Raw genomic sequence first — 13364 nt, forward strand, 5'->3', positions numbered from 1 at the left:
TTCCTTCTTTTTGACACGCAATTAAATGCAAAGGCTACAGCTTTCCTATTTATGGCTGACTTCTGTTGAAGAGGTTGTAATTTTGCTAGAACACCATGTTTTGTTCCAGGACGTCACTTGCTTGGGAGTTTTCTTGTTTCCTTTTTTGTCGGTCTCTTTTCTGTAACAGCATCTGACCCACGGGGGTTGATTAGCTTTTATTGGTGTACTTCCTTGCTATCAAACCAGCTGCTTATCCTGTATTACAGCTATCACTCTTCTAACTATTTTTATGCATGGTAAATGTACTCAGAAAATAAAATAAAAAGGACAATGTTTTTAAAGCTCACCACCAGTAAGAAATGATTAATACACTTTGGTTATTTTCTTGGTAAATTTCAGTTCCTGTTTTATTGTTTAATGTCACATTCAAAGAACTTTAGAACATTTAAAAAGATATGTACAACTTAACAATACATGCATAAATGCATATACATTTGGATATATAATCAACAGCCACTTTATTACCTACACTTGTTCGGATGGGACAGTAACCGATTGGGAAAATTAGCCATGGTGGCCAGTGAGTTTCAACTTCCTCTGCAACATTCAGATGCTTGTCCAGAATTTGGCATAAGAATGTGAAAACATGGATCTATTTTATTACTTGTTGTAATGTTTTCCTGATGGACTTTAACCACTTTGATTCGCCGGCATTGAAATGGTACTGAGTTGGTACTAAGTGAACCACGTTCATCCCTTTATGCTCAAAGTGTAATTAATTTCAAACGGCTACTTCCTGCAGAAAAAAACATGCCCATTTCACAAAGCTCATCTCCAGCTGGTGTCTTAAGCACGACTCCTCACTGCACTCCAACGGCCTTTCAATCTATTAGCGCTCCTGTGGGATGTGGGATTGTCCTAATATCATGACAACATTAGGACAATATTTAGAACGGATGTAATTTCAATATTACAAGCTCAATACCAACGTTTTCCTCGCTCTTCTTTTTCTTCTCCATTGTCATAATATCATTATCACCGATGAGCTTTTTCAGCTTAGTCACTGAGATCTTTTTGAGACGGGAGAACAAAAATGCTGAAAGTCGATCTAAGCACCCGTGCATAGACTTTTGGCTAGCAGAGCTTGAATGCTTGTTTCCCTTTAAGTCCATTTGGCATTTTAGAAATATGCTGACATTATTAAGAGATAAAGACGTCTCAAACTGCTTGGTCAAAATAAAAAGGTAAAGTTGCGTGTTGCTGCCTAATGCATATATAACAGTATTGATATTTTTGTGATTGTTTTGTGTGCAAATGTATCACAGTTATACATTCTCCTTTACAATCTACCTACTTACTATATTAGTAGCAGTAATATTTTTCATATAATTGTCACTCTCTCTAACACACTGATAATGTCTTCTCTTTTAAGGCTTTATCCTGTTAAGTTCAGAATGCTCTATACTTAGATAAGGTTATTAGTGAGGAAAACAAAATTTAAGTGTGCCTAATGAAGCCACTGGTAGAGATATATGTCTCATACACTCACAGGAAAAATGTGTGTTGGATCTTTAAGAAACAAGGCAGTCGATTAAAAACATCTGTAAACTCAGGTTTTTATTGTAACTCTCACTTATATGCTTCTTTGTAATCTAAATTTAAAATTAGGACGTCAACATTTGAATTCTGTTAAATATACATTTTAGTCAAAGCTTTATATCTCTACTTGGTTATAAGCAGGTAAATTTTATTCATCTTTTTTACGCACACAGCTCAATGGGATCTAATTGCCCATTGGACATTTTGTGTTTTTTAATTACATATTTTACATCCAGAGAATTCTGCATCTGCAGGAACTGACTGGAGTTTTTATTTTTATTTTTTTTTTTCTGGATGTGCGGTAGGTTTTCAGGGCTGAGTTCATTAAACTTTAGTGCTTTTTCATCTACTAAGCAACTCCTTAGTACTGTTATTCCAAATGGTCCGACTCCCTCGCTCTCTTTTAATTATAGGAGTGTGTTAGAATACGGGCTGGTAGTTCTGACCAGGCACCGCGAAATGTCTTGAAATCAAAGTGCCAATTTTAATATTGTTCATCATGTCCTTGTCAAAGCTATAAACTCAGCATCTTATTTACCCTACTTATAGAACTAAAAATAAAACATTAAGCAGATTATCCGTACATGCTGAGACTGTTGGCGACGTTCTGTAGATGCAAAGCAGAATTCCTGCATTAACCATGCAGGATTTTCTAAACACTTATTTTTTTTCCCGGATTCCAGTTTCTGCTTCAATAAATAACAGGAAAAACTAGAATCAGTGGTGATTACTAAGTGCTTGAGGATTAGGTTTGCTGTAATATGATCCAAAATATGATCCTAATTACCTTTTTGCTGAATGCACACCTATTTTTGTGCCGTCTCTAGCTTCTGCACAGTAGCATGACACTCTGGATATGTTTGCTCTTCGCCTCTCACGCAACAGTCATTAGAAGTTGCTCTCCAACAGAAGAGCAACAGACGGACAGAGGGGAAGCTAATTGACCATTAAGTCAGAGGTCTTTGTTCATTCTCTCAGCACTTCAGATAAGTATGGCTAAGTGGCTGCTTGTCTAAACATGGATTGTTATCTTTTACTAGGAAACGGCAGTCAAGTTTAATATGCCCCTCACACTGGACCATTTATTTAAATTCCTCTGGAAAGAGAGATATCAGGATCTTTCAAGATTACTTTGCCAATCAGGTTTGTAGTATCAAGTCCTAAGATTTTTTTTTTTTTTTTTTTGCAGCCTTGGACCAAATCCTAAGTTGCTTGTTTTACCACTCTGTTATATTAAGTTTTAAAAGAGAAAATAGAGCACACTTCAGAACACTCATCACTTCAAATATCCCACTGTTATTGCTAATGAGCTCACAATAACTGCAATTAATCATAAATTTAAAAATAATTTTTTCATCATCAACTTCATTTATGAAGCCCTCAAACACCTGCTTTCAAAAATACTTTAGAACATTTAAAAATATAAATGCAACTTAATATAGTAGAACTGCTGTAAGTTAAAGCATAAAAGTGAAGTGACAATGGTAAGCAGATAATAATGTATTAATAAACTCAATTCAAAACACAATAACACAACAATAAAATAGATAAAGTCAGTACCAATAAAAGTGAAGTAAATTCAAGTCTGTTATTTCTGCACATGGAATCAGCTGTGGAAAAAAAATGCTTAGTCTTCTAGATTTTATTGTCACAACAAGTCCTAACGGTCATGAGAAAATAAAAAATAAAAAATCTCACAATAATGATGAACAGTAATAATTTCCCAGTCAGAGTTGTTGGTATGTGTTGAAGTCTGCACTGGGCCAATTCGCCCCTTCACTAGTTTGACAAAATGTCCTAAAGGCTTCAGTAATGTTGAGGCATATTTTTTCATCCGATGGTTATGTTATTTTTTCTTTTATGTCTATAAACATTCCCAGAGGGAACTTGTCTGAGGCAGGTTTTTTCCCTGGTGAAATAACCTTCAGTAGAGGAACGATCCAGACAGTCTCACACTCTCTTCAGTGTGTGTGAGACACACACACTTTAACTCTTCCTATTGAACTGATGAGCTGCCTGCCTCCTGTTGGAGCTTCACACTTTGACCTGTTCAGCAGGTGTTTTATTCCCAAACTCTCATTTTCTGTGCAGGATATTAATAAACCTGACTCAGTGGATTTTTTTTTTTTTACCTTAGCAGTGCTTCATAATTATTTTCCCACAACAGTAGTTAGGCGGGTATGATGTCCTCACTGATGAGAAAAAGATACGGTTCTAAATTTTCCAACCTCATCATCAGTCAAAACTGGTTAAACTGAAAATTGTGCCATCGCTAGCAACTTTTTTCTCTCAAAGCTTGCCATTGAATTAACCTCTAAATAACAAAACTACACTCCATAAACAACTAACTACATATATATATATTTTAAATCTCATTTCAAATTATGCTCAAAGAGGTCTTTAAACATTACTATTTCCTAATGAAATTGTCTCCTGGTAACATTACTTATTCAAATGTAATTTTTTCCTAATGTGTTGGTAATCGATAACAAAATGAGGCATCATTAATCTTTGAAAAGCTAGCACCGTTCTTAAGGACTGTTTACTGATTTGAGTGGGGTTCTTACCCTGTGGTGGTCTTTCATCACTTCAAATAGATACGAGGCACAGGTTTCCCCAGGCTTGTGTTCAGACTGGCTCCAGATGAAATCTGTCGTTTTGTTAGTGTATCGTGGTGTTGAAAAATTCTGCCAGCATCAGTTTCCTCCCTTCATTTATTTATTTTTTTTTAGCAATCAAGGTTATTTCAGGATAGAAGGAGTTGGTCCTGGGTGCTTTGTTTCAAAACACTGTAATAACTATTTTATTGTGTTGTAGTCCCAAAATGAGCACTTTGGTATCCTTTCACTTTTATTGTAACTTGATTATTACTTTATTGATTGTATTGTACTAAAACTGCTCAAGATCTATCAGATTATTTGCTTTAAAGTTACATTTGGTGTGTTGCAGAAAAAAGTTAAAAAAAAAATGTATTAATTCAAAATGTTGTTATAAGGGGGTGTCAAATGCATTTAGCTCAAAATCTAGTGTTCTCCACTCATTTGAAACCCGATTTCAGTTCCTCCATAATGCCTAAATCAGATCTCACTTCTTTAAAAACAACACAGCAAAACACAGTTTATTCCTGAATGAATCATGCTGCCAAATTGGAAGAGAGAACTATCAAGTTATATTCACGTCTTACCACATCAGCTATTATTGCAGCTGAGGTCGTCAGTGTTGCAAGTTTGGAGTTTAAAAACAAATCAGTTCCGTATCAGTCAGGAAATTATACTTCAGTCTGTCTGTTAGTTATCAGAAGGCCTTTTAATCACTATCAGAGATTTCATTTGAAGCGGAGTCATAGTGACATGAAGTAAGTCAGCTTTGTGGTTTGTCGTTGATAACGTGCCGATTTAGCAACACTTGACAAAAACCCTCGTCGCCGTTAAGTGGTGAGAACGTCCGAGTTTTTTTCCAGTCTTGCATCCGGTGGATTGTGTCGCCACCTTTGCAACAATAAAAATTATTTTTGATGCAATAAAGCTGAATAAAATTAGAAGTGGGATGAGCAGGCTTGCAAAGAAACATGGAGCGGTGGACGGTCTGTACGGTGGAAGAGAACACTCTGTGCTGCCAGTTTTTCCTCCTAACTCCACGTTTCTTGACAATGCGTGGGGCCCCTGCATGTTGAAGATCACTTACAACAGCTGTGTCCGGGAAGACGGTTTCACAAATGCAGCTGATAATAAATAATCTCTGTAATCGTCTCTTCTTTTTTTGTTGTTGTCTTTGCTACATTCTTTCCAACTCCCTTTTACATTGTAACATTTCTCTTTTTTCTCTCTCTCTCTCTCTCTCTCTCTCTCTCTCTGGTAGGAATCTCCTCAGGACAGTGCAATCACCAGAGACATTAACAGGACATTCCCCGCTCATGACTATTTCAAAGACACTGGAGGAGACGGGCAAGACTCGCTCTATAAGATCTGCAAGGTGGGGCTCCAGAACACACAGACACACACAGAGGTTGTTAGTGCAGCACGAACTGTGCTCCGTCATGAAACTGGCTTCATGCAGTGAACAAAGCTGCTGCAGCAGCTGCACGCCAAATGAGGTGTAAACTGTTTATTAATACATCTGCAAAAAAAACATCGGAAGCTAGTGCTTCTCCGTTTTGACTCATTCTAACTGCAGTGGCACTAAAAAAATTTTTTTTAAAAATCCGATGTGCCAGTCTCTTCCTAATTATGGGAGGCGTTATAAGGAAGATGCTGATGCGATCAGAAGTATTTTGCACTTCTCAGGTAAAGAATGAGACCCTTTTATTCTATATTTCAAACACAGTGCAGACGTAGAGGCGAGTTTCTCTTCGAACTCGGCGAATGCACATGAATGCCACACCAACCACGTGTATTTGCCGTTAAATATGCATTAGAAGCCTGAAAATATTTATAATCTCACACTGAAATGTTAAATATATTTTTAACTGTTGTAGCTTGATTACATTTTTGAAGTTGGCGAAAAAAATTCATGTTCAGAAATTGAATTCAGTTCAATTCAAAAACTCTTTATTTATCCCAAACTCATATAATCCAAATATCTCCAATCCTTCGTATGTGTTTGTTTTATCTCTACTATGGACCTTTTCATGTGTCTGGACCGATGATATGATAATGACGAGGATAAAAAAACAAAAAAACAACAGTAACAAAATGTATTTGTGAGATTGTTTTCTAAACTTCATCACCAACAATATGTTGCTCCTACAGATGACCTCTTTAAAAGAAATTGGCAATAAAATATGTAGAATCCATATTCAAATTGACAAAATGCTCTATAAAAAGAGTAAATAATGAAAAAAAAAAAAAGACCAAACCATAACTTTTTCTTAAAGTGAAAATTGTGCTTACAGCTGAAGTGGAAATGAAAACAGATCAGTAGTGAGAATTGCTAATGCCCTGTGTATTAATTACTTCTGTCTGATTCGGACTGGGCGGTTCGTCGAGTTCATGAAGTCTGGGAGATCTAAACGAGCTTCTCTTTGAGCACACAAAACAAGAATCAAAGTACAGTTGGCCTCTGCGGAGGAGCACATGAACATCTTGCAACTTGACAGCGTCGCCGTATTTTACCCAGTTATTCTTATCAGTTAACACCATCGTCAGTTACGCCTTTAGTATAAAAATGTGCTTCATGGTGGAGACATGCGGTCTGTTCAGTGATCTGAAACAATTAAGCATGACAAGAAAGCCAAAGACATCTGTAAGGGAGCAAATGCTAGTTCACAGCAGCGCTGTAGTAATGTAGCACTGCAGCCTTTTTACACTTTTCAGTTTAATGTCATTCATTATGCATAGCTCTAGTGAGGGCATTCATCTACTCTCAGACAAGCAGCTCCTGAGGTGCATTTGAATAATTCACAGGTTTCTGCCTTTGCTGTGTTTGGATTGATTCACATTTTATATTTTTGACTCATTATTTGTGTTTCTGGTTCAGTAGGCCACTACAGACCCATCAACCCCCCCCACCCCCCCAATTCTCTCGTATCTCATTCTCAGCTTGAATAAATATTAATATTTCTCCTGAGCATCTTCTGTGAGTCTATTTAACTGTATCCAGACATCATGATTCATCCATGCCTTATTACTTGACTTCACTGTCATTAAATACCTAGGTTGAGTTTTGTATTTTGAATGTTAATTGGCATTATTTGTTATTTTAAGAATTTGATTTTGCTGACATTGTAGCTTTTGAAATCATTATTTTTGTGTTTAATTTAAAGAGTTTCTGTAATGAACAATTTGTACATGTTTAGTATAACTTGCAGTATGTTCCAGTTTTTCTTTACAGTCTTGCTTCTCCAAAGACAGATCTGATACAAATAGACTTGTAAAAATGATTTACTTTTGTTTTTTTACTTTCAACTTGTGAAGTTGTTTTTATTTCACTTTGAAAAGCCTTTACTTACTATATGTCTTTGTCTTTCATGATGTCCAGGCTTATTCTGTTTACGATCAGGAGATTGGCTACTGCCAGGGACAATCCTTCCTGGCTGCAGTGCTGCTGCTGCACGTGAGTTGACACAAGCAGCACAATCCAGAGAAACACCAGACATCGCCAAGCAACAACTTACATACTTTTGACACTGAATTTACAGAAGTTAGATCTAATTTTTAACAATATTTTTATTTGCTCAAATTTTTGTGTGATATTCAGAGTTTTCTGCCTACTCATTGTGGTACGCAGCCTATTTTTAGTGGAGTGCAGAAACAGGACAGCACTGCCACCTTGTGGCAGTGTTTTCCAGGATTGGATTAAAAGTTACGAGGGGAGGAAAAACTTCAGACTTTACTACTTATTTAATAAATGTTGCATTTGTCCGTTCATACATCACATACTTACAGTTTGGAAATTTTATTTTAGTATTTTCAAGGTCTTAAAAAAAGTATGGAAAATGAAAATATATTTTTTGAAATTTTATATATTTTTTACTTTATTCCCTATATTATTAAGTAAATGTCCTCTCCTACCTTCCACTTGTCCTCATTCCTTCCATATTTGTGTCCAACCCCTGTCTATCCATATTTGTTTACCTCCTGCAGTAATTCCTTGTTTCCTTCTTTTCTTCCTTGTGTTATCTTCCCTACCCTCTATGTCCTTGTGTATTTCCTTTGTGTCCTCCTTCCTTCCATCGGTTTTTCTGTGTCCTTCCTTTCTTCCCTTACTTGTGTCCTACCTACCTTCTGCCCTTGTATTCTTTTTTCCTTCTAGTTTTTTTGTTTCTGCAGGTTCCATATACAATCTTCACCACTGTATAAATATGTACCATAAATACAGTCAGTAACTTATTTTAAGATGAAGATCTATCTTTGAGAACCGTGCATAGCGGAGTTTGGAAAAGTTGGAAAATATGTTGGAACCTTGGTCTGTAGTTTTTGGAGGTTCAATACTTAAAGCCTTACTGCTACAGAAACCGTTAATTCACAGTGAAATGTTTCATTTGGGACTTTGAAAATTCAAAGGTATTAGACACTCATGACTGGATCTTGTGTTTTCTGTAGATGCCAGAGGAGCAAGCTTTCAGTGTTCTGGTGAAGATCATGTTTGATTACGGGCTCAGGGACCTGTTCAAACAGAACTTTGAAGATCTGCACTGCAAGTTCTTCCAGCTTGAAAGACTCATGCAGGTTTGTGCGTCACATTTGCATATCTCGGGCTGTGTTTCCCACAATCTTGTGACTGTTTTTGATGGCATTTACTCCCTTGAGCTGTGTTTTTTTTTTTTCTTTTTCTTTTTTTATTGCTGTCATCCCCATCCTCTGTTTAATGCTGTTCCTCTCTTCTGTCTGTCTGTTTCTGTTTTCTTTGGTGTTCATCAGGAGTACATACCGGATCTGTACAACCATTTCCTGAATGTGGGTCTGGAGGCTCATATGTACGCTTCCCAGTGGTTCCTAACTCTCTTCACAGCCAAGTTTCCTCTTTACATGGTCTTCCATATAATCGACCTGCTACTGTGTGAGGTGGGTATCAAAAGAAACTCCATAGTGATAACAGTCCAGAGATGCTAGGAGAAACTGCATTGGTCTTGCAGGATTATTTTAGCTAGAAACAGAAAAACTGCAGCCATAGGCCAGATTTCATTGATTTTCTTAACAGCGGTGACACTTTCTCATTTATAGTCGGCATATAAAAGTCTTAAAAACCTCCAGGGATCAGCTAGACACACATGCAAACATCTGATCTGTTTTCCAATCAGTGAATGGACAATAAGGTCACACTGACAGCAACACTTTCTGGTGTGACAGTTTGCTACTTTAATTATCAGTAAGCTGTTTTTACAAGATGCAAAATGAAAGTTTTAAAAAATATATTTTTGTATTTTTTTTAATGTAGTAAAGCTATGTTTCACAGTCACTGGCCCTGTCATGCCTGACATGACGTCTTTTCTGCGACTCGTATAACTTTGATCAAGTGACATTTCGGGGAAGAAGGCTAGAAAAAAAAAACATGTTAAGTGCAGTTCATGTGTCTTCTTACATTAAGCTCAAAATCATTCATACCATCTCAAAGATAAATTGTCAAAATGGAGAAACATGCAAAAAGCTAGTCATCAGTTATAAGAAGAGATTACTGTAATCCTAATCGAATTTCTTTTTGTTTGTTTGGGGGGGGGGGGGGGGGTTATATAAAATTGAAGTGACTTTTTGGTGTGGCAGTTTGTTACTGTCACACACCACGGAAGTGGATTTGATCCCAGATGCATTGTTTCATCATTAGTGGTTTGTGAAATCAAAAGCTTATTACAGGTATAATTTGATGATGGTGTGATGCTTTAGAACTAGGAAATCTTTGATGAATGCAGCTCCATTTAAGGTCCTATACAGTGGGGTGAATTAGAAGGATTTTTTTTTTTTGTTACATTTCCCAACACATTTTTAAATCAAAGAAAACATTTTGTTCTTGTTCTGCACTTTTAATCAAATGAATAATTTCATAAACTCTTTCAGACCAACTAAACCTTGGATTTTTATTTTCAGGGTATTAGTGTGATCTTCAATGTAGCCCTGGCCCTTTTGAAGGTAAGAATTGACAAACAAAAACTCCCATCACTAGTAAGGCATGCAAGCATAAACAAAAAAGTTAGAACAGAATAGCCAAGCTTTAGGGAAAAGTCATTATTTTGTGTTCTGGTGGATGGAGTGAACATACTTATTGTTAAAGATTTGCCTCCAAGGTTTAATTTCCTCTTCTTCCCATTGCACAAAAAACTGTAGTCGCATTTTTAATTAGGCATTTTAAGTCTCTGTTTCATTAAACATCTCGTCTTTTTCCTCAGACTTCAAAAGACGATCTACTGCAGACAGACTTCGAGGGCGCGCTCAAATTCTTTCGTGTCCCCGTCCCGAAAAGGTACCGCTCCGAAGAAAATGCCAAGAAACTGATGGAGCTGGCTTGTAGCATGAAGGTGAGTTTAAATGACCAACGTGGCCTACGGTGCAGATCGAGTATGGATAATTCAAACTGCTATCTGTAATCTTATTTTGTTTTTTAACCTTCGTTTTATTGTACAAAACCTGTGAAATCCAGCAATGCTGCTCCAATACCACAGGGGGTCACTGTTGAGCTTCGTCATCACTAACATAAAAGCAAGAAACACACCAAACACACGGCCCTCCCCTTAAACACTCACACCTGTTTCCTGACCTGATTTTGAGCAGTCTGGCCCAGTTTAGAGGATCTGACTTTGAAAGTAACTTTGGACAGGAACATTTCTTTCCACAACCTCTGTAAGGAAGCCAACTCCAAGAAAGATTTTAACTTTCTGCTCTTGAGATGGGCAGGTGGGCAGCAGAGGAGCCACGCTCCAAAGCTCTTCCAGCAGAGGAAGTAAATCATATCTGACCAAAGCAGCTGTGCAGCTCTGAAGATGCTCCAGTATCCGTCATGAAGGCATCGATTCTGAGAATAAATCAAAATGAGCTCAAGGAGACTCTGATATGGGAAGAAACGCTTGATAAAATCAAATATTTACAAATTCTGTTGTTTCCAAATTAGATGTTATTGGTTTGGTAAATGTAAATTGTCATTTGTATTAAACACACTGTTGTAGTTATTTGCACAGCGTGTCAAGTTGTTGGATACATTCACCTTTGTCCTCGATTGTGGTTTGGTAATCTGAGAACTGCAGTGGGATTAAATGGATGGATTATTGTTTACCTTACTGAATGTTTATGCCTTCTGACCGAATCACTTCTTGGTGTTTGTCAGATGCCATGACATGTTTTTATAGTTAGATAGATCATAATTGTTCACCATGTTTCAAATTTTTCTTCACTTTCATTCTTCCAAATGACCAATTGGACAAGAACTACATGAAAATTTTGAACTACCAAAGGTGCTGTCGACCTTTTGAGAAATCTAAGTTTTGGAAGATTTAACACCTCTTTATATAGATGCAGGTTTTGAAAACAGGCTTAATAAATGATATCAGCTTCACACCATTCCAAGCCTTAAGTCATTTTGGGAGCTAAAAAAACAAAATAACAGTGTTACTATGAAAAAACAAATTGGAATTGTTTTGAATTCAATAAAAAAGGTCCATAAATCTGTGAATAAATCATTAATATATGCATGTATATAGTAATATTTGGTATTCTAAACTGTAATTTCTTGCAGAAAGTGACTTTTTGACTCCTTCCTCACTTTAAGTTTTAAACTGAGAATCGAGATGTTAGTAATTCTGCTTGAACAAAAACAGTATTAAAGAGCTCCGACCTTGTCCTCGACAAGGTTTTTACCTAAATAAGTCATCCACGTGATTAGCATGCAGGCCAGAAAATGTGGACATTTGTGGAGGAATTGGATTTAAATAGGAATGAATTACTCTCTTGTTATATTTCCAGTAATGAACTGCGACAATATTTACTCTGCAAAAATAATTTTGTGTAGAAGCGATGTTGAAATAATTATTTTTAATGCTTTAAGTAGGAAGTGGAGATGCAGGAATTCCCCTTGAAATCAAACTGAAAGTCAACAACAAAAATGAACCTCCAATAATTTATAAAAAGAACAATCCTTAATATATTTTGGTGAACAAATTAAATTAAATTTGCATATAGACCCAAGTGTAAATTAGAATGAGAACTGGGTTGAACGGTGGTAGCTATTTATTTCAGTCAGAACGTGGTCACTTGCATATTTTTCAGGGCAAATGCATTTATAAAGCATAACTAGTAAAGCAAAAAGGAAAGTGAAAATGAGTTTCATTTCAGTTTTTATTGTCTCTTGGGATTCCTTCCGAGAGACATGCTCCTCATGTCTGGTGGCCTTTACGTCTGTAAATCTGCAGTATGCAAATTGCCCAGAAGATAGCTATAAATATGTATCTCTCTATAGATATGCAGATTAGTTCTGATCGGTATTATTAAATAAATAAATAAAAAAAAAGAAATATTTGATGTGTTCTAAGCAGGGACAACAGGCAGTGGGTCATTCAACAAAAACACTTTTAATGAACAGGTGCTTCCAAGTCTGATTTTTGATAAGTCACTGAATGTCACTGGAAACAGAAAACACAGTAAAGAAAAGATGAACACTTCAACCCCCTCAAAAAAAAAAAAATACTGTAGATTGCACAAAACCTGTGATAAACTGCAAGGTAACAAGGGATGTTTATTTATATAAACATAGTAAATTACATCAGCTTCAAGCTACACTGTGTATGTAATGCAATGTTGTTTTAAGCTAATTAGAGAAAGTGACGAAAACCCTGATCAGATTTTCTGCTTTAATCTTGCACAAAACTATTGTTTCACATGTTTTACCGACCCAAATAAAACAACGCCGCCTGAAAAAACAACAACAGCCCTAGGTATGAACCTTTTCACCCTCCTTCTGCAGCACCACGTTCCTTTGTTTCCGCAGTCTTTCTGTTGATTCAGCTTTTGCTTGTCTTCTGAGATCTCATTATCAGCACACGCTGCTGTTTAACAGTAACCTCAGGTGCTATTGGAGCACTTTCCTATAAATAACATTCCACATTTTCAGTCTTGCTTCATTTGTTTCAAAGTTTAAGCCCCAGTTAACTTTTCCTTGACATCATGGGCTAAGGCCTTGCCGCGTCTAACTTGTGCTGAATATTTACGTGTATAGCTTTTTGTGTTTTTTTAGTTTCTGTTAAGTTCAGGGAGACTGCGTCTGTTGGCAGGTTTATGAAAATAATTAACAGGGATCTTTGCCTGTGCACCATCACTGTAACTAAACTAGGACTGTAACGAGTCACTGAATGATTCAAGGATTTT

At 36.5% G+C, this 13364-nt stretch overlaps 1 protein-coding gene across 2 annotated transcripts in view; it reads left to right on the forward strand.

Annotated features, from left to right (window-relative positions):
* rabgap1 (RAB GTPase activating protein 1) overlaps window positions 1-13364 on the forward strand; it is a 68020-nt gene that overhangs the window by 37885 nt on the left and 16771 nt on the right. For both annotated transcript variants that reach the window (XM_014983284.2, XM_014983285.2), the window contains 6 exons: window positions 5440-5553; window positions 7558-7632; window positions 8622-8747; window positions 8940-9083; window positions 10101-10142; window positions 10400-10528. In XM_014983284.2, the coding sequence (XP_014838770.1) occupies window positions 5440-5553; window positions 7558-7632; window positions 8622-8747; window positions 8940-9083; window positions 10101-10142; window positions 10400-10528 (630 nt within the window). The remainder of the gene's footprint in view (window positions 1-5439; window positions 5554-7557; window positions 7633-8621; window positions 8748-8939; window positions 9084-10100; window positions 10143-10399; window positions 10529-13364) is intronic.

The sequence above is a fragment of the Poecilia mexicana genome, unplaced genomic scaffold (genome assembly GCF_051168715.1).
Source record: "Poecilia mexicana isolate PSO_F unplaced genomic scaffold, ASM5116871v1 scaffold_12, whole genome shotgun sequence".
NCBI lineage: Eukaryota > Metazoa > Chordata > Actinopteri > Cyprinodontiformes > Poeciliidae > Poecilia > Poecilia mexicana.